The sequence below is a fragment of the Filicampus tigris genome, chromosome 4 (assembly GCF_054856515.1).
Source record: "Filicampus tigris isolate MCC_2025a chromosome 4, RoL_Ftig_1.0, whole genome shotgun sequence".
Classification (NCBI taxonomy): Eukaryota; Metazoa; Chordata; class Actinopteri; order Syngnathiformes; family Syngnathidae; genus Filicampus; species Filicampus tigris.
In genome coordinates this window covers 9,931,893-9,958,826 of record NC_141220.1, presented here as the reverse complement: position 1 = coordinate 9,958,826, position 26,934 = coordinate 9,931,893, and the positions used below count along the sequence as shown (strand labels likewise).

Below are 26,934 nucleotides of genomic sequence, written 5' to 3'. Positions count from 1 at the left end.
ATTCAACCTAATTTGTTATTTCATAAGTGTGCATCAAACCGGTAGCCCTTCACATGACTCACAAGAAGTAGCTTTTTCCGTTTCAAAAAGGTTGGTGACCCCTTGCCTAAAATCTACAGCAACAACACATGCTGGGGACTCAACACGGAAGAAAAAGATGGACACCATAACGGAATGATTTTATTTTCTCAGCATGATGATGCTCACAGTAGTTATGTTATATGGGGATTACATCAGCCTGTTTAGTTCCTGCTCCGGCTCTCTGAATCACTGACTGTCCTCTGAGCTGCTTGCTGTCCATTTGTAGAAAACAAAGGAGAGTTGACATGAGGGTATTGCTTTGTATTAGTATTGATATGCTCTCCCTGTGCCTTCTCTACACCCACATAAGACAGCTCAGACGTCCGAGTCCTCCGGGGAGTGGCACAGAGTGAGAGGCATTGCTCAAAAACGTTTGCGCAAGAAACAGAGGAGGGGGGAAAATATCAGCGTGAGAGGGGAGATTAAAAGGAAAAAATAAATAAAAATACAGAAATATAAGCCAAGGTAAAAAGAGAGGGAGGGTCGGCCAACGTAAAAGTTACTTTTGTGGCGACTGATCAGCGTGGAACATTTACACCAAAAGCCATGCAAAGAAAAGCTCATGTTTGACATGCACACAGCAATACAAGCTAAACGTATAGAGCAGGAATCCCCAGCATGGTGAAGAAGACAATCAACCCCATTTTTGAACCGTCTATTTACAAAGCGAACATCTGTCGATCAATGTTGTCCTTCTCAGGCCCAGCCTACGCAAAGAATAATATAGAAACTGACAAATATCAATAAAAGAGCATTCCCTCTCTCCAAAAAGAGGCTAAGTCTACATTCTTAAATGACTGGTATGTATTTTTTTTTTTTGTTTGCTTGTTTTCACAAGTTCTCTTTTCACTCATCGTTGAGGAAAAGATTCATCATTCAGCTAAAATTAGATCTTGTTTTCTTCAAATGACGCCCCATTTACAAACACACAAGAGGGTAATAATAAATAACATTCAACTGACCTAACAGCTTTGTTCATATAAATAGTCAATAAATTAGGAAATGACACCATGAGATGAATAAATAAGGGCCAAAAATACAAAAATAAGCACATGTATCACATTGTTTGTTTGTTCTTCTTTTTCTACTGCTGGTAAGTACGTGAGAGAGAGGTCTGAATGGAGAACTGAAGACAAAGTGCTGCAGAGAACATGAAAGACAAAAATGATCATGTGACCAAATATACACCGATGATTTCTCCTATTGGCTACCAAAACATTGTGTCACAACGAGACAACTCTTTGACTTTGTACATCAGAAATGACGGCAGTCTGTACAACAGAATAAATCATTCCTTTTTCATCTAACCACCCACCCGTCCACTTTGTTACGATCCCCCAGCTTCTCTCTGAAACCGCAGTTCCAGTTGATTTGCAGCAGTAGCGGGTAGTTCAGGTAAAGTCTGAATTTTACAAGTAGTTCATCTCAAAGAAAGCACATTAAAGGAAAACAAAAACAAAAACAAAAATACAATCCAACGAGCGTCCATGTCGGCTCTCCACCGCCTCCTGCTTGTGTCTTCTTTTTCTTGGTTATACATCCCAGAGTTTAGTGTGCATACTGGAAATGTGCTGGTATGCATGTTGAGTCTCTTAGCAAAATGCTTGTTTTCTGAGGCAAACGTGCCCAGTGTGTATGGAGGGGGCAGGGGGGGGGGGGTTGGCGGGCGGGGGTTTGTTCAGGAACACCAAAGGAATTGCCCTCTACTTCTACTGCCACAGCACACCGGGTTGGGAGAGATTAAGGTACAGGTCTGCATGAAGGATCTGTTTCCATGGTAACCCAAACCTCTCGAAAGCAGTCTTCCATGTGCACGTCCGCCTCTGGGGTGGGACGCTTCGGGGGCGGGGGTCGGTGGGGAGGGACGGGGGGGTTGACACTTAATAGGTTTTCTGGATAAGTCCTGGGATAGAAGACAAGTGAGGTTAGCACACACACTTTAGCAGCACGAAGAAAGGGCGTGAGATGGTGCGAAGGAGGGGTGAGGAGGTGATGGTGATGGTGGTCCCAAACTAGTTTGGGTCTAGCGACTCCTCTTGTAGCGTCAACTTGACGAGCGGACATTTGGCGGCATTGTTTTCCTGCTCCTGCCTGCGGGCGTGCGCGGGCGAGGGGCAGCGCTTGGACGGTACCTGGCCGTTCTTCTCGTCTGAAAAGAGGCGTCGGATCACGGCAGACACGTTACTCGAGGTGCCGACGGGGCACACGGGGGCGAGCGTGCCGGGGAAGGAAAGGGAACACGGGGGAGGAGATGGGGAACAGTGAGCTGCAAATGCTGCACTGATCATGTCCGCAAGTTTAATTGATGTGGATCAAGACGGTGGAGTCATGCTTACAATGTCGGGTGTATTACACTTGAAAATAAAATGGCTCTCATGCTATCCACAAAAAAAAAAAAAAAAAAACTCTCACACTCACGCAAGAAAACCAATCATATTCACCAAGAAACTCACTCACTCGCACAAAAAAGGAAAAAAAAAATAAAACCCTCTCTCACCTAAAAAAAACTCCCATGAACACAAAAAATCACTCTTACAAAACATTTCATTCTCCCCTATAATCTTACACAAAAAACTCACTCAAAAAATTCACATACATAAACACCCATGTACACAAAAATGGGGTCAGAAACATCTTGCTCACACCCAAAAACTCTCACATAATTAAAACAAACTCTCATTCAGAAACCTCTGACTCATAAAACACCCCCCCCCCCCCAAATACTGTATGTCTCACACTCACATAAACAAACAAATGAACAAAACTCAAACAACAACAGAAAAGCTCACACATGAACCCAAACTCCCACTGTGAGGTATGAATTTGACAGTTGTTTGTCTATAGGCCAAGATACACCAGTTCGACGTTGGATTGCGCCATCTGATTGATGTAGCGGACACCGTCATAAGCGTCTGGTGGGCGTTTCAGCATGTTGAATCGGTGTCGTAAGTCGTGACATTTGGTCACTCCGTTTGGCTGTTAGCTAGTAAATCAATGCATCAGATAGAAGTAGACTTCTACACAAACCTGGTAAATTAAGCTCAGCAAAAGGTTGCTTTTAATTGGACTTGATCCTGCTTATATTATAAATGTGTTGAGCAAGGCTCTGGATATGTGTTCATTTTCTTGCATGGAACTCTGACTATGGATGGTATGATAAACAATGACTCCTCAGTTACGAGCAGGCAAATGTGCGAACGCTTGTGGCCACTCCTCAGCTGCTCTCAGAAATCCGCCAAATGCAAATTGCGCAATGGCAAATTGGTAAATGAAACAGAAATTTTGAAAAAAAATAAATAAATAACTAACTCTCAAATATCGTTAAAAAAAAGTTTTTATTGCTTTTAGTTTGCAAAAAAAAAAAAAATGAAATGGAAACTCAGCTAATCTGATGTTGTGTCACCCTGGCCACCCGACTGAAAAAGCTCACTGGCCACCCGAATGAGGACAAACACTATACAACATGGATGGATGCATGGATGGATGATTTCATTCCATGAAGAAAATGAGGCAAAACGTCTGGCACTGCTCGTCTGAAACAGCTGCGGGAGCTGCTGACTGAGTCGCAAAATAGTCTTGCTGGCTAAAGAAGCGAGATGGAGGTAAGCGAGGCTGCAGCAACACTGCAGTGAAAACCTTTTAGCTGCTGACTTTTCCTACTGATTGTGCGCCAGGATTTCTGCCTAGCAACAAGGTTTCCATGAAAAGGTGTGAGACATCACAATGAAAACCAATCAGAGTGATTGTGGGCTTTACCAGAGCTGTTGTCCACCCTGAGTTGTGAAGATTTATGACATGTACGTACGACTGGCATTACCGCTTCAGGTGGTCACTAAAAGAGATATTTGAACTCTGAAAAGATATAGTGACCAGCACACAGTATTTCACTCTGCATATGGTGAATGGAATGAAAAATGGACATACTTAATTCCACCTGAACCTCCTCTTTTTAAAAACAGCAGTTAAGTAATTACAAAGCTAATTGCATCTCCTCTGTGAGCTTTTAGTTTGATTATCACATTCTTCCACATGTTGCCCTGCCTATAGCTTTTTATCCGCGTCCACTCCAGATCATCTCTGGAGGTTAAAGGAATGTGTGGCTTTGATTGGTGATAATTAATTAGTTATCTATCACATCAAAAGTGAATCTCACTCGGTCAACTTATTTCATAGTATTGGCTGGAACCGGCTTAATTCTTTTAGGATTAACGTTGTATATGTGGCCGAGCTGTGTGTACATATTCTATCATTGTGCAGTCTAGTCCAACGTTTACGGGACGGTTTTTTAGTGACGAGTGTAATGAGCATGCCGGTCAGCTATATCATAAATCGTTTTTAAAGTGATTACATGTACATGAAAAACAATTAGCTTATCAAATTAATTATAAAAAAAAAACCCCATGAACTTTTTACTGCTGCAAATGGCGTATGTTTGTGAAGTAACCCTTTAAGAACATAATGACAAGACCGACGAGGCCTTTTGTTTGAAAAGATGACGTGCAAAACCACTTTGTGTTCCTCCTATGAACAGCTGTTATTTTATTTTTAAGGCCCCTGGCGGGGAAGCTTAAAAGGTGTGTTGGGAGCCCAACGGGATGATTTTAATGTGAGTCTGAGTTATTGCTCTGTGCATATTGACCCCATTAAGATGTTAAGTCATTTCGATAAATCTTGGACTAACATGTCAAAGGAGCAGTCGTGCTCTTTATTATTTTGCAATAGCCTCGCCATCATGCTTAGAACGTGTGTTTCCACTGCTACTAATTGCCGAACATGATCTTACGGAGGCGTTTCTCATTTGTACCAAGGCCGTAGTCTATTAATTTTCAAATATCACAGCTAATCCTTACAGCTGCCCGTGACTGTTGAACCAATTAAAAGCCTGATTGCGGCCGTGCGCGTGTAGACTGTAAAATGTATCGTTCATACGGAAAAATATTAGCCATCGGTTTAACGGGGAGGATTAGACGACACATGGGCGAGCACGCTGGCGAGGAGTCGCACTTGGATAAAACATAAATTAATATTATAAAATTACGGCATTATTTTTACATTCCAGAAATTCCAAAGCAATTTTCTAAAAATATGTGCCTTGGCTCTGGATACAGGTTGGCAAATACTGGTAGAAAATAAATAGAGGGTGCTAATGTGTTTCCCTATCTCACCAGCAGGGAGAGCCATTGTAACAAGGATGACAAGTGAGACGCACGAAAGGCTTCAAGGGAGAAGCTTATAGCAGAAGATTGTTTCTGTTTTGAGAGAAGATGACGAATGATTCAGCTACTCAGAATCAAAAACTTTGCTAATGAGACACATAACGCCAAATCCCACGTTGAGCAGAACATGCTCTCCAACCATCGACTGCGGAGTCAAACGCACAGCACGTTTGCCCGAGTCCGGTGTCGCTGTGGTGTTGCCATGGTGACAAAGCCTCCATAAGAATGCGAATGGCCTTTCCATAGCTTCCCTGTAATTTTCACAACCAGACAACGTTTTGACCCTGGGAGAATGCTTGCGAGGGCAAGCCTGCAAAGCAGAGCGTGGCGCTTGGAGAGGCCGAGAGTGGCAGTAATGCTGAGGTGAGCTGGGGTGGGGTAAGATGAGGGGGTGCAACGAGGCGATCCTACTCACCAGACAACTGCTGGACTCCAGGCTGGTCATGTGTGCTTAACAACTGGCTCTGAATGGTCTCCACTACCCGCTTGAAACGGCGACTGGGTCCTATAACGCAGACACACAAACCAGAGGAAGAACACACAGTTGTCTTTTGGGAAAACACTCTTGAGCTGGAGCGTATCTCAGCCGACTTTGGGTGACATACTGGTCCCCAGCCAATTGCAGGGCCAGTGAACAGAGAGTAGGACCAAATGGCGTGAGCGGTATGCTACTGTGGGGCAGAGATGGCGCAACTTTGGGAATTGCCGAGGGCACCGAGCTCAAGGGGGTCCCCAGGGACGGCTGGCATTCGCCCAAATCAACGACAAAACAATGCCGCTGGTTTGGACGCTGCAACGGCAACATGTCAGGAATCCCTCGCATTGGGTCCCGTCCTTAGAGACCGCTGATATTGCGCCATATCAATGACACAACTGGAACTCCCAAAGACACTGCAATGACGGGTTAGGATTCGGAAATCTCTAAAATGGCGACACCGATTAGCAGGCTGGTTATCAAACACACTGACAACCAAATGAAGCCAATTCATCACTCAGGGAAAGGAAAAAACAAAACAAAACAAAAAAAGAGCAAATGTGACAGTGGTAAATGGGAAGGGGTATCTGTTGAAAGTAGCGATGCCAATTTGTCCCAGTCTCACAATGAATCAGAAGGTTTACTGCACATCATTTATTAACATTAGTTAAATAGCAGATTAGCTAATAAAAGTGTTAAGTGAAACAATATATATACTGGGTCTGTTTGAATGTGTAAACTGCAAAATAATGTAATAACTAATTCACCCTGGATAGCACCAATACCTACATTTGTGTGTTTGTGTGTGTGTGTGCGTTTGTGCTACAGGAAAACCTCTTATGGCAGCACATCTGATAACCTCTTCACGTTTGCTAGATACAATCAGTGGCCACAATATTAGTTCAAACTGCACAATGAGATTAAAAAAAACAATGCATCAAAAATGTGGCCTTTACAAAGATAATATTGCTCAGTTTTTCTGTTTGCAGGATTATTCAACAATTTACCGTATTGTCCGGACTATAAATCGATCGGAATACAATCGCACAAGCCATAAAATGCACAATAAAGGAGGAAAAAACATAAGTCGCACTGGAGTATAAGTCGCATTTTTAGTAGACACGTAGTTGATAAAATCCAACACCAAGAACAGACATGCCATTTAAAATTTAAATGACGAACAATTTTGAAATAAAAATAGAACAGAGGCAACAACAGGCTGAACGGTATGCTTACCTTACATGACACTCCGCCCCCCACCCCCTGGATGCCAAGTTGTCTCCGTTGCGTAACGCTAATATTAAATGCACAAGCTAGCAAATGAGTAAAACCCCGGCTAAACTATGAAAAAAAAAAAAAAGACTTATAGTCCGGAAAATATGGTAAATGAAACTCCGTGTCCATTGTTTATGATTTACATTATTACCATCTTTAGGACGGAAGTAGAACAGCATTGACAATTTGAATACAAGATATTAGCAATGTCCCAAAATGTTTTCTCCTACATACACTATTTCATTACAGATCAATGCCTCACTAGGTCCCTTTCAAGTAGGGATGCACAGATACCAATACCAGTAACAGTATCAATATCAATATTCAATGTCTGCACTCCTACACTCACTCAGGGGAAAAAAAAGCTGCAATATTGCGACAGAGATAATACTTTTCCAGGCTGACATATACACTGCCTCCCACGCTGGTAGAATAGGAGCCGTGTCAGCCTGGTGGAGTTACTTTAAGTTTAACATGGATGACAACACAAGCTGCCCTGAAGCCGCGCAGCGTGGAGGAGAGCTTTAAAAAGTTAGTGCTTGCTGGATGGCCTGCTGCTGCAAGACCACACGACGCACTGCACGTTGGTGGCATGCCAAATTTTTAAAAAAGTAAGCGACGGTGTGGTAAAGTATCACTTCAGTTCTCCTGCTAACAGCTTTCCAACTGAAATGCCTTGTTTTACAGACTGCATTTGAGTGAAATGTGTGGCAAAACTTACACAAATATTTAGTGGGATGTTAGAATGTCAGTAATGTCATGACCTTACTCTTAAGTGTTATATTTGAGTGAAACCATGTTCCAATTTTTTTTTTTTTGTATTTCTGAAAACATAAGACTAATGTATTCCCTTCCCTATGGTGTGCCAGTTGACATTGGAACATTGTTACAAAATTGCTGCGCCACTGTGAGGAGTTTTACGGAGGTTTTTCACACTGCTTTCAAGCCCAAATGCAAGTTACACTAATCATGACCACTTTCTCGAAACAGTCACTTCTTGACCAACCACGCAGCCTAAGGCCTGCAACTACCAGCACTGATGAAAACACCAAACTCTTAGAGTAGGCATTTGTGCAAAGCCCCCAAAAGTCTATTCGGAGGGCTGTACTGGACTGAACTGAATCGAACTTCTCTCTGTGACAGGAAAAACAACTTGCGAGGTGCTAATTTACCAAAGCAGCTTTCAGAGAAAACTCACAAAATGATGGGGGGAACATGTAAAGTCCGCATAGGCAGAAATCCTGAATAGAGATTCGAACGCAGAACATCTATGTTGTATAGAAATGCTAACCACTAAATCATTGTGCTTCTGTTTAGGGTTCAATCAGAATATTTTTGCTGCGTTAATTTGCGTATCATCATCATCATCACGTATGTAACAATATACAGTACCATTATAAGGTGAGTAAATGTCACCAATGTACATATTATTATTAGTGTTTTTCTTCATTGACATGCTGGGAGAAGTCACATAGTGGATGTTTGTTCCATGAATGTTTTTTTTTTTCGTTATAGGATATATGCATACCGCCCAAACTGTAAATTTTATCAGGAGTATATACTTTTTTCAATATTGTATGCTATTTACTTGTCTGGATTCAATACATGACAAGTAGTGTAGGTAGTTGGTATGTGGTATGGGTGCAACCCTGTGATGGAATAATATTTCCAGAGACTGATTGGATGGATAACCACATGCAGGAGCATCCTCACCTGAGATCAGGGTGAAGGTGACGGAGTAGATGCCATTCTCCTTGGTGGCAGCTGTGCTCTCCGTGTAGGTGATGTCCACCTGGAATTTGACCGGCTTCTGGAAGACTGTCGGGCCGGCCGTGGATTTATATTCTGCACGGAAACTAGTCTGTGAAATGACGCTGTGGCTCAGGCTTGGGATCTGGAAGCAAAGATTAAATGGATAACAAGAAGAAAAAAAGAAATGTGAGTGATGGAATTAAACATAGGGAATGGTGAGGTTTAATTTTTCTCCCACATCCTAAAAAAGACAACCCTCAATGAAAAACTCTCCATAAAATATGAGCCAGAGCCAAACTCGAAGTAAATGAATACCTTGGGGAGTAGCCATGCATGCGATGGACTTAAGCTAATGTAGTCTTCAGTCATCCAACAACATTGCACTCTCCACCCTAAAATGAATTTGTATGCCCAATGAACAGGTGAGTTGTAAAATTGTCACGTTCCGTCATAGTGCTGTGGCTGTGTTGACATTCCATTAATGTGAGTGTGCTTCAAGGCATAATTCCACCGATTCAGGTGCCAATCTCCTGTCGGAAATACCAGCTAGCACAGCCCGAGAGGCATAATAGCTACTTGTAGGGATGGGGGAACATATTTGACATTGACCTCAAGAAGACAGGCCCAGCTTGCTTGCATTTACTTTGCAACTGTGTTAAAATTTAACCGGGGTGAGCATAGGTTCCGAATGCTCTACTTGATTGTGTGGTGATTACATTCTAGATGCTAATGCAACCTGCATTTCCACATATAGCTGAGTATTTATCCTAGTTATATATACATACCACATTGACAAAAATACACTCTCACTATATACTTTTGTAAAACCGAGGGGGAAGCATCTACTGGAGAGTCGGATCACGGATGCCTTCTGTAGTTTTTGTATTGACCTCCATTGAGTCTGCAGTCAGGGGGAAAATAGAAGCGATGAACAAAAGCAGTTGGCTGAATTGCTACATAAATCTGAAACATGTTAGCAGACCTTGCGCCTGCCACAGGCTCATGAGAGGCATATCCAGCCTGCTATTAGAAAGCCAGCAAATAGAGTTACCTCTGCCACACTCAGTAGGGCACAGGAGGGTGATGCGATGTGAGAAGACTTTGGGAGGAGGGACATAAAGAAGAGAACTAAAGCTCTTTTTTTACATTGCACAGCACTCGCTCTGCTCGGCCACAATGTATTAAACGCATCAGTCGTTACGAGAGGAAAAAAAAAAACAATGGAGGAGGAGGAATGCCTGCTGTATTTACTTATAGACAAGTGGCTGATGGCAGCGGTATGCAGACACATTTTATCAAAGAGGAGACAAAGGACCACTGCAGCAAGGCTGTAGCGTGTCACACTGTAGTGTACAAAACAAAGGAAGAGCAACAGGATTTGTGTTTTGGCTCTTCAGATGGAGCCATAACAAATAAAAAATGCTATTTATTTTTCATCAAGTTATGTTCATCTGTAGTTTAGTAAGGTGCTCTGCAACGCACTTTGAAAATGGAATTATATTATTCATAAAAATAGGTATAAGATTTCAAAGGGACGGCACAGTGAATAGTGGTTAGCGCATTTGTCTCACACTGATGAGGTTGGTGGTTCGAACGCGGTCTTTCTGCGTGAGATTTGCATGTTCTCCCCATGCGCGCGTATTCTGACTTCCTCCCACATACCCCCCAAAAAAATCATGTTAGGTTCACTGAAGAATGTAAACTGCCCTAAGGAAAATGGAGATATGTTTTTATGGGCTATTCTATATTTTCTTCACTGTTTTCAACTTGTAAAAAAGCGGTTCACAACAACACAGAAGTACGTCATGAAGACCAATATGACATTGGCTCAGCATCCTCTGAACCTAAGCTAACCAGGTACTAGTTTTGCCGGTAGAAAAGTGGCATATACTATGAAGCTGTATCAAGGGCCAGACTCTGAGCTGTGTCGACAAGGAATATAAATAATAAATGTGGTTGGCGTTACCGAGAGAAATGCTTGAACGATGTCGGCCTTGATGGAGCTGAGAGGTTTGTCCCTGATGACAATGAAGATCTGCTCCTCTTTTTCCAGGTTGATGAAGTTACCAAACCAGGATTTTTTGGCAAGTCTGTGGAGATAGAACAGAAGAAATGTATTCAATGCACGTAAAGAGTACTGGATGTGTTTTGTGTGAGTCACAGTTGCAAGAGTACACAGGGGATGTAATACAAGATTTGACATTAACGGTGGCCCGGTGGCCCAGGGCCAGTACGCTGCTGCTGTGTCAGGCCACCGCCTACAGTACCTACAGGCAAAATTGACATCAGTAGCTATGGGTAGCACAGTCACTTGCAAAATATACAAGTCTACCTTCAAATGGAATAAAAATCACAAGTGTAAAAAAGCAACAGTGAAACAGAAACGCTTAATTGTTTGGAGCCGGCCAGCTACGTATGTGGCGCCTTACAACATGCTGTGTTGTGGCTTGTTAAAGCATAATGGTAAGTGATATGTTTAATCATGTGTTTGTTATTGTGACCACGGTAAAAGCTGCCTCGATAATTCAGGGAGTGCCTCTGCAAGGAGCCCAAAAAGAATTATCCACATACAAAAAGTGTTAAGTGATCAATATCAATTACTGACTGTTACATATTGTCGCAATACTAGAGATAATGACATGATAAACTGCAGTATTTGTATTTTCTCTACCCTAAAAGAAACGTCATTATTAATCCCTGTCACTGATAAAACATACAGTATGCTGCTGGTGTTTGACTGCAATCTACTTAAGAGAAGCTCTTCAACGGGAAGCGCTCCAATCAACCCTGATGTTTCCCGGCCAGGTGGAAATGATCAGCCAGCCAACCAAACAGGCACACACACATTGGCCAAAAGTTAAGTAATCACCCTTCAGGAGTCTGAGCAGCATCGCACAGGTAGCCCACCATTCCTCATAACCAGCCACCCCGTTCTAAAGACAAGGTCAGTGCAAGAAGCTCAGCAGGAAAAAATCTTAATCATAATTTTAAACGCGCAGGCCTGTCTGAGGAGGTGGCTTTGAGATATGACTGGTTATACATCATGAGGATTGTAAAAGTGTAACATTTACTTACTCTGGGGAAGACTCTGGAGTGAGGCTGGACATCTCGTCTTGTGTGGGAACTGTGGACACATTCGATTTTTTTTTTTTTTTTTTTCGGGCGCAATGAAAACATGAATCAAAAAATTGGTCATATACAAGCGTACACAGACCTTGGAGTTTCCTGCGGTGGAAGCGTGGTGAGCCCAGAAAACTGTTCTTGATGGAATTGAGGCGCGTCCTCCATGGCATACCGCCAATGGAGGGGCTGGGAGGTGGGGTCGGGGTGGGAGTCCCGGCCGGGCTGTCCTTGGGCGTGTGCACCGGGGTGCCCTTTGGAGTGGGTAGGGGACTGCCTCGAGGGGAAGGGTGGGGGGTAACCTGTATGAGGGGGATAGATTTAGGTAGGTGGTCAGTGTATGAAGAATGCGTGGGTGTCACGGGGTGAAAGTGGTGCAGCCTAATGAGGGAGGGAGGCACCACCGGGCTGAACGGCACAGAGAGTTGAGGGTTGGCAGCAAAATGGGAGCGACGGACTTGCGGGCTATTAAGGACGGAAGCAACTGGGCATGGGGAGGTTGGTGAAAGCGGGGAGGTGCGTGTGGGGGGCATGGAGGCTGATGGAGGGTGTGATGGGATACGGCAGGAAGCCGAGGACTCGGACAAGGACGCTGCATCTAACGAAGCTTCGGGGAGCGGGTTGGATCGTGTCGCGTGAAGAGGCTTGGGCGCAAGTTTAGGCTTGGTCGGGAGCGTCTGAGTCTTGTTGAGGGTTGTCGGCAGGGCCTCGGTGCTCGGGGCCAGCGAGTTAGGTGTGGACATACGGGGACCTGTACGATTTGGAAGTGGCTCAGGGGATGGACTGGGGCTGATGTTTGGGGACTGTGGTAGGTCAGGGGATTGGGGGGGAACCCCAAACTTTCTAACAGGCTTTGTGATTCAAAACATATGGGTGAAGGAATACAAACAGCGGAATGAAGTAAATACAACCACCAAGCAGCCAGGTGACGAGGACGTAAGCCAAAAGTACGTGCACAAAGATTGGAAAGAAAAAAGGGAAAAGACCATGCAGTTAGAAAACAAAGTAACGTGATATAATAGGAATAAGTCAATAAGATGAGCAAGCAAAGACGCACAGAAGATCCAAAGAAACACAACAAAACAATCAAAATATAACAACTGTGCGGTGTCACAAGAGCATAACCGACATACATGGAAAAAAACCAACGAGCTAAGAAGACAGATTTTAAAAAGGACCACAACTGCACTTGACCTATTATTGCTTTTTAACCTTGAAACTGCAGCCACATTGGGAAAAACAACGAATATGGGCAGAATAGCTCAGATATTTCTGGCCTTTGAAATCAATTTCCCTTTCAGCTGAGCTGTGGCATGAGCAGCTTGTTTGAGGATCTTGGATAACCCTGAGTCTTCTCAAGGTTAGTCAGCTGGATACATTCGCTCCTAGCCTATCCGATCCAAGCTAGAAAAGTAGGATTTTGCAAATAATTCCCTGAGCTGGATTTCCACGTGCTAAGGCTGCCGAAAACACAGTAAGCTATTATAAGCCGAGCAGAATGGGCAAGGAGATGCTTTTGTATTTGAGAGAAAACGGTGCTCAACCTTTCTCCTTGTGTGTTCCCACTAGCATCCAATAAATGATACAAAATTGAGCAGAGAATCACTATACAATTGTTTGTGAAAATAATCCCGCATATCATGACAAATTCAACAAACATTAAGCAATGTGACATTTGCAGTAATATCAGCGATATTGCTTTAATTGTTTGTTAAAGGTCATCCATTATTTTCTACTGCATCGCACATTTATGTGTGACTTATGCATGTGGGAGAAGTGTGTACTGTGTGACACCCCACTACATTCGAGAACAGAACACGGAGGCGTGTGCGTGCATGGGAATATTTTGGCCGGCTATTGAACGTTACATTCAACTGTTAAGCAGTCAATGACGCCCAGCTCTACAGTTTATCAATCCCTCTGTTTTTGTTACTTCATTGCTTGCCTCTCGCCGTCACAGCGGCAGATAAAAAGGGTGTGGCCACTTTCACACCGGAGAGGACACCAAAATACACAGGTTAGCTCAATGCTAGATAGCAGCTTGTATGACAATCACATGGATTTAAAATTGATCCAAAAGGATCAGCGCTTCAGAAAATGGATGGATGGAAGCACATGCTTGGTTGTAGCGTTCCACAGTGTATGGCGGGAGATCCCGGCGGTTAAAGTAAGTACATATCTTAAAGTAAACGGCGTACACTCAAGATGTTTTCCAAATAAGTGCATTTGAGGCTTGGCAATGCATTTTGGACAACACAGGCTGTAGATAAAGCACTTATAAACTCCCCAATTATCGATAATTTACCATAATGATAAAATTGGATGTTTCATTTTTTAGACTATCTATGAAATGTTTCTCGGCAAAAGTACAATTAGTAATGTGTTCGAATGGATTTGGTGGTCAAATGCTTAAACGACAGCGATCACAAATTTGAGGTACAAGTCCGCCACTAAAAAAGACTAAACCTGCCTTTGTTATTCATCACTTGTAACATTTACAATAAAAATCTGGAGCTCCTTTGAATAAGGCCCCTCTAAAAAGGCACCAAAACTTCAAAACATCAGGAACAAAACACTGAGCAAGAATCGTGTTCAGACCCACTATAGCAGTTTTACTGTCTTTTCATCTGAGCTTTAATGAGACATTTGAGTTGACATGGGAATTTTGTGATTTTGGCACAGCTGTGCCATCAGTTATTGATCTGAGGAAAAAAAAAAAACATTACATGTTTTCTTTTACCCCCTGCAATGTGCTCACATACCCCGAGGGTACACATACCCCTGGTTGCGAAACACTGACAAGGATAAGAAGAGATCAGCAGTAGTTAGATTGTCATCCCACAGGGGAACCAACTACATGGAAACCTGACAAGTGGGCCAAGAGGTGTAATATCACATACGTGTGTGTATTTGTAAGGGTATAGAAGGTCTTGACTTACCCGTGGGCTGCTGAGCGGGCTGGTGGTGAGGCCTGAGGAGGCTCCGCTAATTGACCGCGACCTGTGGACCAAACACGCAAGGGAAGAAGTCAATGGTGAGCTGAACATGCAAAGCTGTTCCACAAAGGAAGAGGTCACTAAGCTTGGAGGTCAAATGTTGCGCTGGGTAGCACTAGAGCATATGGCGCCATCACGCCAAGCGCACAGCGAGCGGCTACGACGAGGGGTGGAAGCGCTACAGCACACAGTGCAAGCCCTCATTTGTCAGCACACATTATTTAGCTGTGGCTCACAGCGATAATGTCAATTGTGTTGACTTGATTGCGTACTCACCTGGAAATCTCTCAGTATTTTTCTAAACATTAGCATTCAAATTAGCTTTTTCGTCGTTGCTCAGCCTCCACTTTGCTAATAAATAAAACATGACGACTTTTTAGTCTGTGTGCAGCGGATCAGTAGCAGATATCTTGAGGGGGAAATGAAGTGGGGCATTTGGTAGTGTGCCATTCATTTTACATTTCCATGCAGATGCCGTCAATACCATTGTGAGGCGAGGCGAGCTCCAAATTGAACAATCACGGGACAATCTGTCTCCATCACGCACACCGCACGTGCACACAACACAAGACAAGACGCCAGCTGCTTACTGTCACAACGCTGCTTGTTTTTGTCATTCGTTTTAAAAAAACATTCTCCTTCTTTTCCACTCAAGCGCTAATGAATTTACAAACATGTGGGCATGGCCTATACATTTTTGCCTGCCTCGCAAAATCAAAAGGAAACGGTAAAATGTGAGTTTTCCCCGGAGATCTAAGAACGCTGCTGTAGTAATGGAGAATGATGCCGATGCCAATGTTGGCTTGGTCTCATTGTTGTTTCCAGAAATGGAAACATAACTGCTGACTAAAAACAAAAAAAGAACAAGCGTAATAGATGGACACTGCCATAAAAAGTGTGACTTAGCGTTCATGTCAAAGCGAGAAGCCTGTAATTCATAACTGTGTGAAGAAATCTCTTCCTCCTGAGACATAAAAATAAAAAAGAGTAACTGCTACAGTGAAAAGATAGCACTCCCACACACAAGTTATTTTTATAAATACCTCCGTGGTGATTGCACACTGTAATGCGCGCACATGAGTGGGTGAGGCTGAGAACAAATGGGCTCAGGCTTGTTTGTGCGAGCAGCTGACCAGACGGTTCAATTGAAGGCCTGCAGTTCACGGAGACGTGCCCACATAGCCAGTTGCACCTCATGACAACACAGACACACTCGGCCTCCTCGGCCCATTATGAGCATATTGTCGGGCACGCTGCATCTGTTAGTGTTGGACCAGCAGGTCTGCAGAGCTAATAATACAGATGGCAATGCGGCTCATCAAAGAGGCCCCCTTGCTGCAAGATGACAATAAATAATGACTTGAATGAATTCTTGGTCGTTTTGTGCAAACAGCAGCGCACAACACAAAATTCTCCTGTAATCATACATTCGAATATTTACTCATTTAAATCCCATTATATACACACAGTAGGCATTATGTAGGTTTCAATAAGTAACCCTAAATGTAGGACTTTTTTCAAGGCCTCATTGCTAAAATTCAAAACCCCTCATTCATTATATATGACTAATTGAATGGGCAACATGGGCTCAATCTTATGTTTGGATACATCTTGCAACATTTTGATGTAAAGCACTACAGAAAATAAGTAGGAAACACGCATATAGCGATTGCAGATTCTTTCCTTATTTTTTTTCAAAGACATTTACTGTATAGCAGTGCCACACAATACAGTAATGTCCTTAATTACATAATTAATTTAAGTAATTTCACTCTTTAATCAAATGCGCCTAATGTACTGCTCTTTCTATTTTTGACAAATAGTTTCCAACAAAGTGCTATGTCCTGGTGTGTGAGACCAGAGGCTTTGTCAGAGATCCCTCCAAAGCACCCGGGGGGTTCTGATGAGAGATTGTGTGGGATGGAATAAGACGGACAGATTTGAGAGAAGGGAATGGACTGAAATAAAATGAAACTGATACAAAATATGGCGGGTGGTGCCAGGAGTAACCACGCCAAAGCCCAAACACAATCAGACTCCTCGTTCCTCCTCCTTTGACTCTATTTCAGAAGTGTCTCCTCTCTGTGAAGTAGATAGTCATATCAATCAGCACACTATTTAAAGTCATTTCCTGTCCCTAGGCTGGAGAAACTCCCTGGAGATCGACTAAATTAATATCCACAGCTCAGCTCTTCAAGTTTCAAGATGCAATAAGACCCCTGCAGCTTCTGCTGAAGAGATCTGTAGCAAACATATTTTCTTTGAGTATCTTTAAAAACTTGGGGTCGATAATTAGCATCAACCATAGGACTTATTAAAATTGCTCCACTAACCTAACTCATTTAAACGGCATCAAGCGATGGGAGCCGGTCAGAGAAGTAAAAAGGAAAAAAAAAAAAAACAACATAAATGAAAATAATTTAATAAGTTATGACTCACAGTGTCGCACTTTCATTTCCATCTCATTTGCCTGCCTTCATTTCTTTTTGCACACTGTTAGGATTTGAAATGAAAGCAATGGGATTTCTTGCATCATGATCAAAATGCTTGCAACACCGTTGCCATCGTCTTTAGTGACATTATTTGACTGTTGTGCATCGGGCAACACATTACGAGTCAGAAAATGTGACCTCGGCGGACTGCAACTGTTAATATGAGATATGCAGTAAACGGTAGGAGGAAAATTATGACAAAGGAGCATTAATGTATCGGGCAATTTTAATTTCACGTATAACCTTCTCTCCCCTATGATTCACACTGACGTGAACGCATCCTATCAAAATTTGTCCACCTTGAATGCTTCCTGTACGTTTTATCAATCTGCTGTACTGTTTTTAGGGTCAAATAAGGCTGACTTCAGGCAGAAAAAAAAAGGTTGGAAAAGTTCAAAATGTAGCTTCTCAGATCCCTGGTTAACAACACATTATTTTTTGCCGTAGAAGCATATAACAAGAGACTGGAGGGAGAGAAACATACACTGAAGATGCAGCGTATAAAACCAGCAACCAGATCAGCACCGTAGACAATCTAGCCGCATTTGTACGTTAGTGAAGCGATGCCACACTAACAGAGGGCCGCAACTGCGACTGAGGATGAGCGACACAAAAGGGAAGCAAAGACAGTCAATGAGACAGACAGGGGATATAAAAATGCAGGGAGGAGTCCACAGTTGACATTTATATGGAGCGAAATACAAAGGAAAAAAAAAATCTAATTTACAGAAGAGGGAGGAAAGATGCAGCAGAGCTTCTTTTGATGAATACTAAAGTGGATGGACACGTCTCCTATTGAACAATCGGGGTTGGACTAAACCTCTTGGCTCATCTCAAACCTTAATTCTTGATTTGACCAAGGTGAGCACGAACCCAAAATTTGACATGATATACAATGTTGCGCATTATCAACACAAAGGTAAACTGTTGTCTTTTAATGTATCTGATGTAACCAAGCCAAATGGCGGAGAAAGCCCTGTAACTAAAGGCTCGGATGGCCTGAAGGGATGACGGAGTGGAGCAGAGGGGCTAGACAAGCAGATGAATTCAAAAATGGACATCTTAAAAGGTGGGAGCTGCGGAAATGGCTCTACTCCTTCCAAAGTGTCTTGTGGATGGAAACTTAAAGCAGCATGAAATGAATTCTTGATGTGCACTTGTTGCCAAACTGCTGGAGTGAGGAGTTATTAATAAATCTGACGTTGGGATGAGTTCACAAATCTCGATCGCGAGGATATATTATATGACTCGCTTGGCTCTGCATTCGTGTCCGTTCCCCTGCAAAGCAGCACTCTGTCATTAGGCTGATCACGCTAACTCACAGTCCATCTTCTCCGCTGTCACAAACGTCACTGGCACCGAGCAGAAATGTGTGCCGTGATGATATACTGGTGGATGAAATAAAATGTGCAAATAGATTTTAAATCAGCCGCCTACGCCCTGTGGGGTTATGGCTCAGGCTCCACTTTTCCAAAGTAGAAGGAACCCTCTGCATCTCAGGAGAAAGTGGGGCACAGCACGGGAGGAAGTGATTATCAATGCATTCAAGAGAAGATAATTAAGCTCATACCGGAAAAGGGGGCAGGGTTGGAGTTGGATATTTAAGCTCTGCATTGCACATCTTCGGAAGGAAAATTAACTTTAACGTTCAAATTCACAAAGTTTTGGGCACAGACGGATAGCTCCTATTTTATTGTTTTGATTCAAATTTGTATTATTTTTTTATCAATTGTTCTTTTAATGAGCACACTTCTGCATCTTTCTCCGCCCATGGACATCTCCTTGGGTCTGGGAGCAAAAAAGAAGAACAGTGAGTAGTGAATACCTTTCTTCTTTGCTGCATTTTGTCCTGGCGTCTGGAATATCCAAGCTTTTACTGTATACTGACTTACTATGGTGAGACAGGAGACAGAGCGAGCAGACGGTCACACTAATGGTCAGGTGTTTGCTAAACCTGCTCTCACACCTGCCTAGAGACCTCTAGCCTAACACACACAGACATCAAGACGCTTCCACTTCAGATTGGTGTCACAAACAACACAAAAAGAGTGCAGCCGCATCCCTGGGATGTGGTCACAGAGATCATTTGGCAGCTGCAAGCAGCAGAGGGCTGACAGGACAAGAAACATGTCCAAATATCAATTACAAAAAAATGAACACAGCTCTCCCTCAAACAAAAAAATAAACAACGAGGCCCTCAGATACCTTTTCAAATCCTTAAAGCTCGATTCACACTGCATGGTTCAAGTGAGACAAATACGATTGTTTGCTCTCAAGTGGCACGATTCGGATACGAGTCAAGGCAGCGTAAATGGAAACAAACGCATGAAATCGGATATCTTCACATCAGAATCAGTCATCTGGATAAAAAGCCAATATGTATCACATATCTGCCAATGTGACTGCAGCCTGAACGCACTGATTGGATATACCTGGTTTAGTGCAAGTTTGATGTCACTGCAATACACGCGCTGCAACTACCCAAACAACACAAAAAAAACCACCCACTGTACAGCTAAACCACAGCAACAACTTAGACAATTAATTCTGCTCTAAATATGGTATACTAATGGTGTGTCGATTGTTTAATAAGCAGAATAATTGTGGACGGCAGCCAGTGGTGTGTTGCAGAGGTGAACTTCACTTAACCCAATGTGGGAAGACAAACCACACAACCATGTAGCACTGTTTCACATTCTATAAAGATGCATGTTAGGTTCAACTGAAGACACTAAATTGTCAATAGGTGTGAATGTGAGTACTGTCAATGCCTGTTTATTTGTACGTGCCCTGTGATCGGCGGTCAACCAGCCACAAAGTCAGATCGGAAAGGCTACAGCTCATCATCGTCATCATCGTCATCATTATCACCATCATCATCATCATAACTTGTCGTACCAAAACTTCACCCAATGTGAGGCAATAATGTTTGCTTCCTTCAACAGAGCAACGAGAACCCGATTGGCATTCTTGAAGGATAGGATCGGATTCGCTAGCCGTCATCCTCCCGCCATGGTTCCATCCCGGATTGGTTCTATTTCCTTTACGGTTAAAAAGCTTTCATGAGACTTAAGTCTCACTCCCTGTTATTCTTCAAATAGTGAACGTGGCTATGCTAGTGCTATGGCTGTTTAAGCTGCCAATATAGTCACTGTGGCACGTATGGCCAGGTGAATGGAGTTGTCTGTGTACACTGAGGCCATGGTAAGGTGATCAGTGTCGACCTGGAGAATCTCTTAACCACCAATGGATGGGGTGAGTGTCTTGATCACTGACTTGTTGCGCATGTAAATCGCATTTCCATGTACCGGACTGGGGTGATGATGATGACGATGAGGTGCATGCCAGGTATTTTTGGGAGCACAAGATCCTTGTGAGTCTTTTGGAGGCAGAAGTCAGCATCTAAGATAGCTATGATTTCTGATTTTGTTGTAAACATTCCTTCAACATCAAGGCTGAGGACTCTGAACGTTGTGAAAGTCATATCTACACGTGAAGGTTTATCCTTTTTCCACCACTGATTAATGGGCACGGGTTTGGTTGTGTGCGTGGTGTAGCAATTGGTTTCTGAAAATGAACAGGGGCATTACGTGAAGGTTTGCTATTCGCCCCCACGTCACTTGAAATGCACACGTAACTAGACATTTAATTTCTGATACCGTCATTCATTCGGAATTGGGCACTTAGACCTGCAGTGTAAATCCAGTCCATGGATTTAATTTGACATGATCCACCCTTTCCACTTTGACCTCAGTTACCTCAGTCATCTTGTGTCAGAGCAAATAATCCTATGATGTCCTAGCAGAAAGCTAAATAATATGTAATGCATACCGTTGGCCGTGCTGGGTCATGTCGATGGCCCTCCTGGCCGGCACTGGTGAACCTCCGTCTGTGACACTGAGGACCTCCATCGACTTCCTCTCTGGTCTCCGTTTGCCGTGTCGATTCAACATGGGAGAGTCGACTCGTTTCTTTGGAGGATCTGCGTGACAAACAGCAGAACCCTTGTAGTCAGGATCATCCCTCAAGCAACAACATGCAGGTTTGAGCCCATTTCTGAATGTTGCTGGAGTGATATTTAGTGCATTAACCCTCACTAATGGTGATAAGTATTGCTTTCCTCTCAGGCCTTAAACTAATGAGCACACTATTGGCTGTATCACGCTCAGCAAGGAGGGGCTGTATTAATCAAAATGTCACAATTTAACAAATGCAAGTTACCATGGCCATAGTCAGCTAAGATGTAGCAAGCCTTTGCATCGTTTTCCGTCTCAGACTCGCATTTTCATTACATGCAATTGCATGATAAATAAAGGGTATTACAAAACCATTTCTTTCCTGATTACTGTTTATTAACCAATTATTGTTGTTTTTTGAGGGGTATGGTTTAGTGAAAACAAACACTAAAACAACAATTAAGCAATATTATATGAAAGGGATAGATGTACTCACCAACTTTTTGAAGCTGATTTAGTTACAGGTTTGATCATTGTTTTCCAAAATAAAACCTGATGTTTGCCAATGTTTTAATTGATGGAAACAAAAGTCTTATTCCAGGGTTCATGATTTAGCATATTTTAAGTTAAACAATGTCTTAAAACGATTGTGTGATTATTGAAATAGTTGATTAATTTGATAAATGATTTGTTGTTGATTAATCAATTAATTTTGACCCCTCAAAAGTGGACACACATTTATATCATGTGTCTGTAAACTGACAGACATTTAATCTGTGCATGTGTGAATGAGCAGACGGATGTTTATATTATGTGTACTGTATGTGAATGGACAGACAGGTGTTTCTAAACCTGCTGGTGCACCTGCTGAGAGAGCACGTTGCGTGTGCAGTAGACAGATGATCAAATTATGCGTACGGGACTGGACAGATAGATATGTGCGTGTGTGAATGAGCAGACTTTTTTACCTCATGTACAGTATATGAATGGACAGCTGTTTGGATTAAATGTTTATGTAAGTGGACCAACAGTCACATTATACACTACCAGTTAAAAGAATATGTGATATGTTTAAATTGTCAGTCAGGCTTGGCTACAGACCCCAAAAATAACAGTGGCATGTCAGGAAATGTGATGTGTTGGTTTCTTTTTCAAGATGGGATCTACGCCAGTAAGTTTTCCAAAAGAAAAAAAACCCTGCCCTATTTACAAGGTTTTCTCCTGCAACAATATGTATCCAGAGTTTGCGTCTGTTGGTAAGAAAGAAATCAACAAAACAATATCTACTGTTGGGCCTATACACCACTGTGGGAAGCAGATCCAATTTCTTCAGAGGGAGGATGACAAGTGTGTCAGACTACACCAGGAGAATTCAAAATTTTGAGTGTAGCCGAAGCAATGATCTGATAATGACAGGCTGGAAAGTAACCAACAGTCATTGTCATGGAGTGGAATTGTTGAAACACACGATTATTTAGTGAATTTTCTATGGCTGTGGTCTCATGTACCGACTGCTGAGTTGCATTATTTATCACCACTTTTTGTCTTTTGTGTTCGAGCCTCACCAATCTCATTGCGAGGGGGAAGGTTCTGGTCCTCTTGACTGGGGTACCTCTCTTTACGGTCCAATAACAGGAAATAGATCATCTTTTCTTGGTTGTCACTGCAGAAAGGGGACATAAAAAAAGGCTGCTGTAAAGTACTCTTGGGCTGGATTTACACTGCATTTACGACACATGGTTCAGGTAACACAATGGCAATTGCTTGTTCTCAAGTGGCACACGTTTTTGTCATGGCACTGTTAACATACTATATATATATATATATATATATGTGTGTGTGTGTGTGTGCGTGTGTATAGATCATCAGCTGAAGTTGTACACATTACAGAACAGAGTTGGTATGCAGGTGTAAGAAAGTATGAAAACATTGTAAAAGTGTCTTTTTCAGTGAATCGTAACATGAGATATCTTTTTTGCCTGTGGGCCACTTCTATTTGCAATGTAGAGCAGCAAGAGTTTGGCCTTGTAATATAAGCAGACTGCAGAGCAGCAGGAGGCAAAGAGAAGAGGACCTGCAGTTTCAGCTCGAATGAAGCAGGAGCAAGCAATGCAGACAGCACATTTTCCCCCTGTCCTTCACGATTACTGCGTTTGCCTGGGAGAGTGGACGGAGGCGTTAGGAAGAAGGTTGATAGTTGTGTTCCTTCGTATTAATTGTGTCATTGGCCCGTATTTTCTAAAGGATCAGGACTTTTAACGCGATATCCATCCATCCATCCATTATCTACCGCTTATCCAAGGTCGGGTCAGGGAGGCAGTAGCTTCAACAGGGAAACGCAGACTTCCCTCTCCCCAGCCGGAGGGATTCCGGAGGCGTTCTTGCTTGAATATAGCCAACGTTATTAAGAGCGTGGAATGAACAAGGCACTGGCATGTGTGTGTGTGTGTGTGTGATGAGTGTCACAATTTGTTTGCACTTAATGGTTAAATGAATAAATGAAATGAATAACATTTTTCAAGCTCATTTATGCTGCACACTCTATGTCCATTTGTACAAGCATTACAAGCAGAATGTGAATTGTAACCCTTGAGTCTTTTTTGTGATGCAGTCGGGATCCCATAGGAGGTAAGTATCAAGTGGGTACGAGTGTAAGCACTTTGTGATGAGAGTGACTTGATCCTTGGATTCTGACGTCAGGAGTGATTAAATACCTATAGCTTTTGGTGTTGATCATTTAAGAAAAAAAAAAAATCACCCTCTTTGACTTTTGCTTTTGTCAAATTCTCTGCCATTTTCCCCTACCGCAGTGTTAGCGTTTGAAAGTGCACTCACTCATCCGAGAGGAGGTCTTTCAGCAGTTTGTTCTTGTCTCTGAAGCAGCCCAGAGAGTGCATGCTGTCCAGGACGTCGGGGTCGATGTCGTCTGCAGACGGGAGGCTGCGTATGGTCACCTTCCGCGGCACAGGCTGCTCAGGCTCGGGCTCGTTCTTACCCCCTCTGAGAATGCACAATGACATGAGTTGGAGCATCTCTACAAGTTGATCAATTATTGGACATACCTCTTTGACATTGACAAAATTGAGCGTTATCGTATTTTTAGAGTAGGAATGTTAAATACAGACCCTGACTAGATTAGTCCACACTATGGCGTAAGCAAAGCAGCATTCACATGCCTTTAAGCCAACTTTGCATTTCCCAATGGCATTTTGCATTTTTCCCATGTTTCCCCAATTGTGAATATATTTCACCTTAGTGAACGTTATATGTAGCGCTGAGCTATGAGTTTGCAACTTTCATGGGTTGATTTTGTCCTAAATCATCTCTGCTAATTGTTTCTTTGTGTATTTTCAGAGAACCAAATACAATGGAATCTCATTATGGAATTCTGGTCAACACCCCATATGCTAGAATTGTGTTCCCTTCTTCAAGTAACGGTAATGATTATAAAATAATAAATTATTTCCTTAAGGAAACTGAGAACAGTTTCTCATTTACAATGTCGACGTGTATGCAAATTCAGGTTCAGCGTCATCGATATATACGCAGTGAAACCCACCGATTCGCGAATCACCATTCAAATCACTAATTTCTGTAACAGCCAATAATGCCACCCAAACAACCTGCTCCTTCTACGGCGCAATGTTAGCATAGGAGTAGCCGGTGTTGCCCGTAAGCTGATAGCTGACCGGCTGGCTGGCTTGACAGCAAACAGCAGCGTGATGGAAAATTCCAGTGGAGGATTGACAGGAAGACAAGGCTCCTTGTAGTATAGAATTCAGAGAAAGCAGGGTGGTAAATTTCTCAAAATGATGCAGAGCTGTGGATTGTTGGCTGCTGTAAAGTACAGTAGGTGCCCAACTAAAAATAAAGAAGTGTTTGCAAAGTATTTCAAAAATAACTACCTACGTATAACAGAGCCATTTTCCGGACTATAAGTCGAAGTTTTTTTTCCAGAGTTTAGCCGGGGGTGCAACTTATACTCTGGTGCGACTTATGTGTGATCATTTTTAACACATTATATTGTATCTCTTTCCTTTTCAACGTCAACAAACAATACACCAAACAACCACAGGAGGGCGTTGTAAGGCTGCATATAAACCTGCATTACATATTGACTTTACAACAGGCAGGAAAACATGTATAGTGTATGTCATTTCACATCTTATTGTAACCCACAAAGAAACATAAAGATAATCCTAAAAGCTATGAAAATGCATGAATAATTCAAACGGTTAAAATCTAACATTTTGATAAACAAGTAATTAAAATAGTATGATAAAGACAAGTTGACTGTCTATCAATATACATCCATACAAAATAGTGTACGGTTGCTTTAAGGCACTGGCTGGGGTCTTGCATCAGCCACACGTACGGAGCTGAGAGCGGGGAAGAGAACAAAGAGAATACATAAATAGTTTTGGAGACTTGGAAACATTCTACACGGTCGGGGATAAATAAAAAACGTATTTAATCGATCTACAAACGTTTTGGTGAGTTTAAAGTTATCTTACCGTAACTTTCTTGTATGCTACATGTGTGAATGTTAGCTAAATGTTACCATCGTAGCTCGGTGGAAATGATCTGTACTAAGAGCACAATTAATTTACTCCAAAAATGGGACTTATACTCCAGTGCGACTTATATACGTTTTTTTCTTCTTTATTATGCATTTTATGGCTGGTGCGACTAATAGTCGCTGGTGCGGGACGACTTATAGTCCGGAAAATACGGTGGTTAAATGGCGAACAGCAAAGTAAAATATTGAATGCGTTGTGAAGGGACGTAGTGTATACTTGATTTAACTCTCAAGCTTCAAGCAGGAATAAATAATGCCTTGCTAAAAGTCTAAAAGCCCAAAATTTTCTTGAAAAACTTGAATATAGCCAGCTGGAATTAATTCATTACTTTTTTTGTCATTAATTTATTATTGATTTATGATTTCATAATTTGATGAATTTATAAATATATGAATGAAAAAACGGAACTTTTGAATATATTGCATCTTAAACTCATCTCACTAATATGTTTCTGTTTGTTGTAGTGTGCAAATTTAAAAAAGGTAAATACATTACCATCAATATCCACAATAGTGTAAATGAGCGCTCCATTCAGCACCACATGTAGCTTGTACGACTTATAGTAAGTCAGAGACAAGCTATCCTAAATTGTGCAAAGATTAATGTGCTCACTGCCGCTGATTTACATTTGGTGCTTTTCTTCTTCGTCTTCTTCTGTTGTTTCACTTCAGAGTCACTGTGCGATTGCATGGACTTTTTCTGACAGGGACAATAATTCACAAGCCATCCACCCATCCGGTCTTCTATACCGCTCATCCCGACTACCATAATTCATCTTTGCTTGCCCAAAAACAGCAAGGCAATTTGATTAAAAACTGGCAGTGTTCCTTTAATCCAACAAAATACTGTAAATGGCAACTACAAACCGCACATTTGTTTCAAAAAGGCCAAACCAGGTGCCGTAAAACTTAAAGTGAGTGAACACCTGTCTCCGCCATCCACCCCCCAGCGCCCCCCATCCCCACCCCAACCCAACCGGCTGCTTCCCCTC

At 42.4% G+C, this 26,934-nt stretch overlaps 1 protein-coding gene across 4 annotated transcripts in view; it reads right to left on the bottom strand.

Annotated features, from left to right (window-relative positions):
* Positions 1-164: 164 nt before the first annotated feature.
* The window catches only part of brsk2a (BR serine/threonine kinase 2a), a 197,972-nt gene continuing 171,202 nt past the window's right edge, over positions 165-26,934 (bottom strand). For 2 of the 4 annotated variants that reach the window (XM_086027417.1, XM_086027414.1), the window contains 10 exons: positions 24,199-24,363; positions 22,929-23,026; positions 21,239-21,389; positions 14,859-14,919; positions 12,014-12,770; positions 11,875-11,923; positions 10,766-10,889; positions 8,761-8,941; positions 5,713-5,802; positions 165-2,230 (listed from right to left, as the gene is read on the bottom strand). In XM_086027417.1, coding sequence (XP_085883543.1) covers positions 2,094-2,230; positions 5,713-5,802; positions 8,761-8,941; positions 10,766-10,889; positions 11,875-11,923; positions 12,014-12,770; positions 14,859-14,919; positions 21,239-21,389; positions 22,929-23,026; positions 24,199-24,363 — 1,813 coding nt within the window. In that variant the 3' untranslated portion in view covers positions 165-2,093. Of the gene's footprint in view, positions 2,231-5,712; positions 5,803-8,760; positions 8,942-10,765; positions 10,890-11,874; positions 11,924-12,013; positions 12,771-14,858; positions 14,920-19,232; positions 19,299-21,238; positions 21,390-22,928; positions 23,027-24,198; positions 24,364-26,934 lie in introns of all 4 variants that reach the window. The other 2 variants (XM_086027415.1, XM_086027413.1) reach the window with 2 other exon arrangements.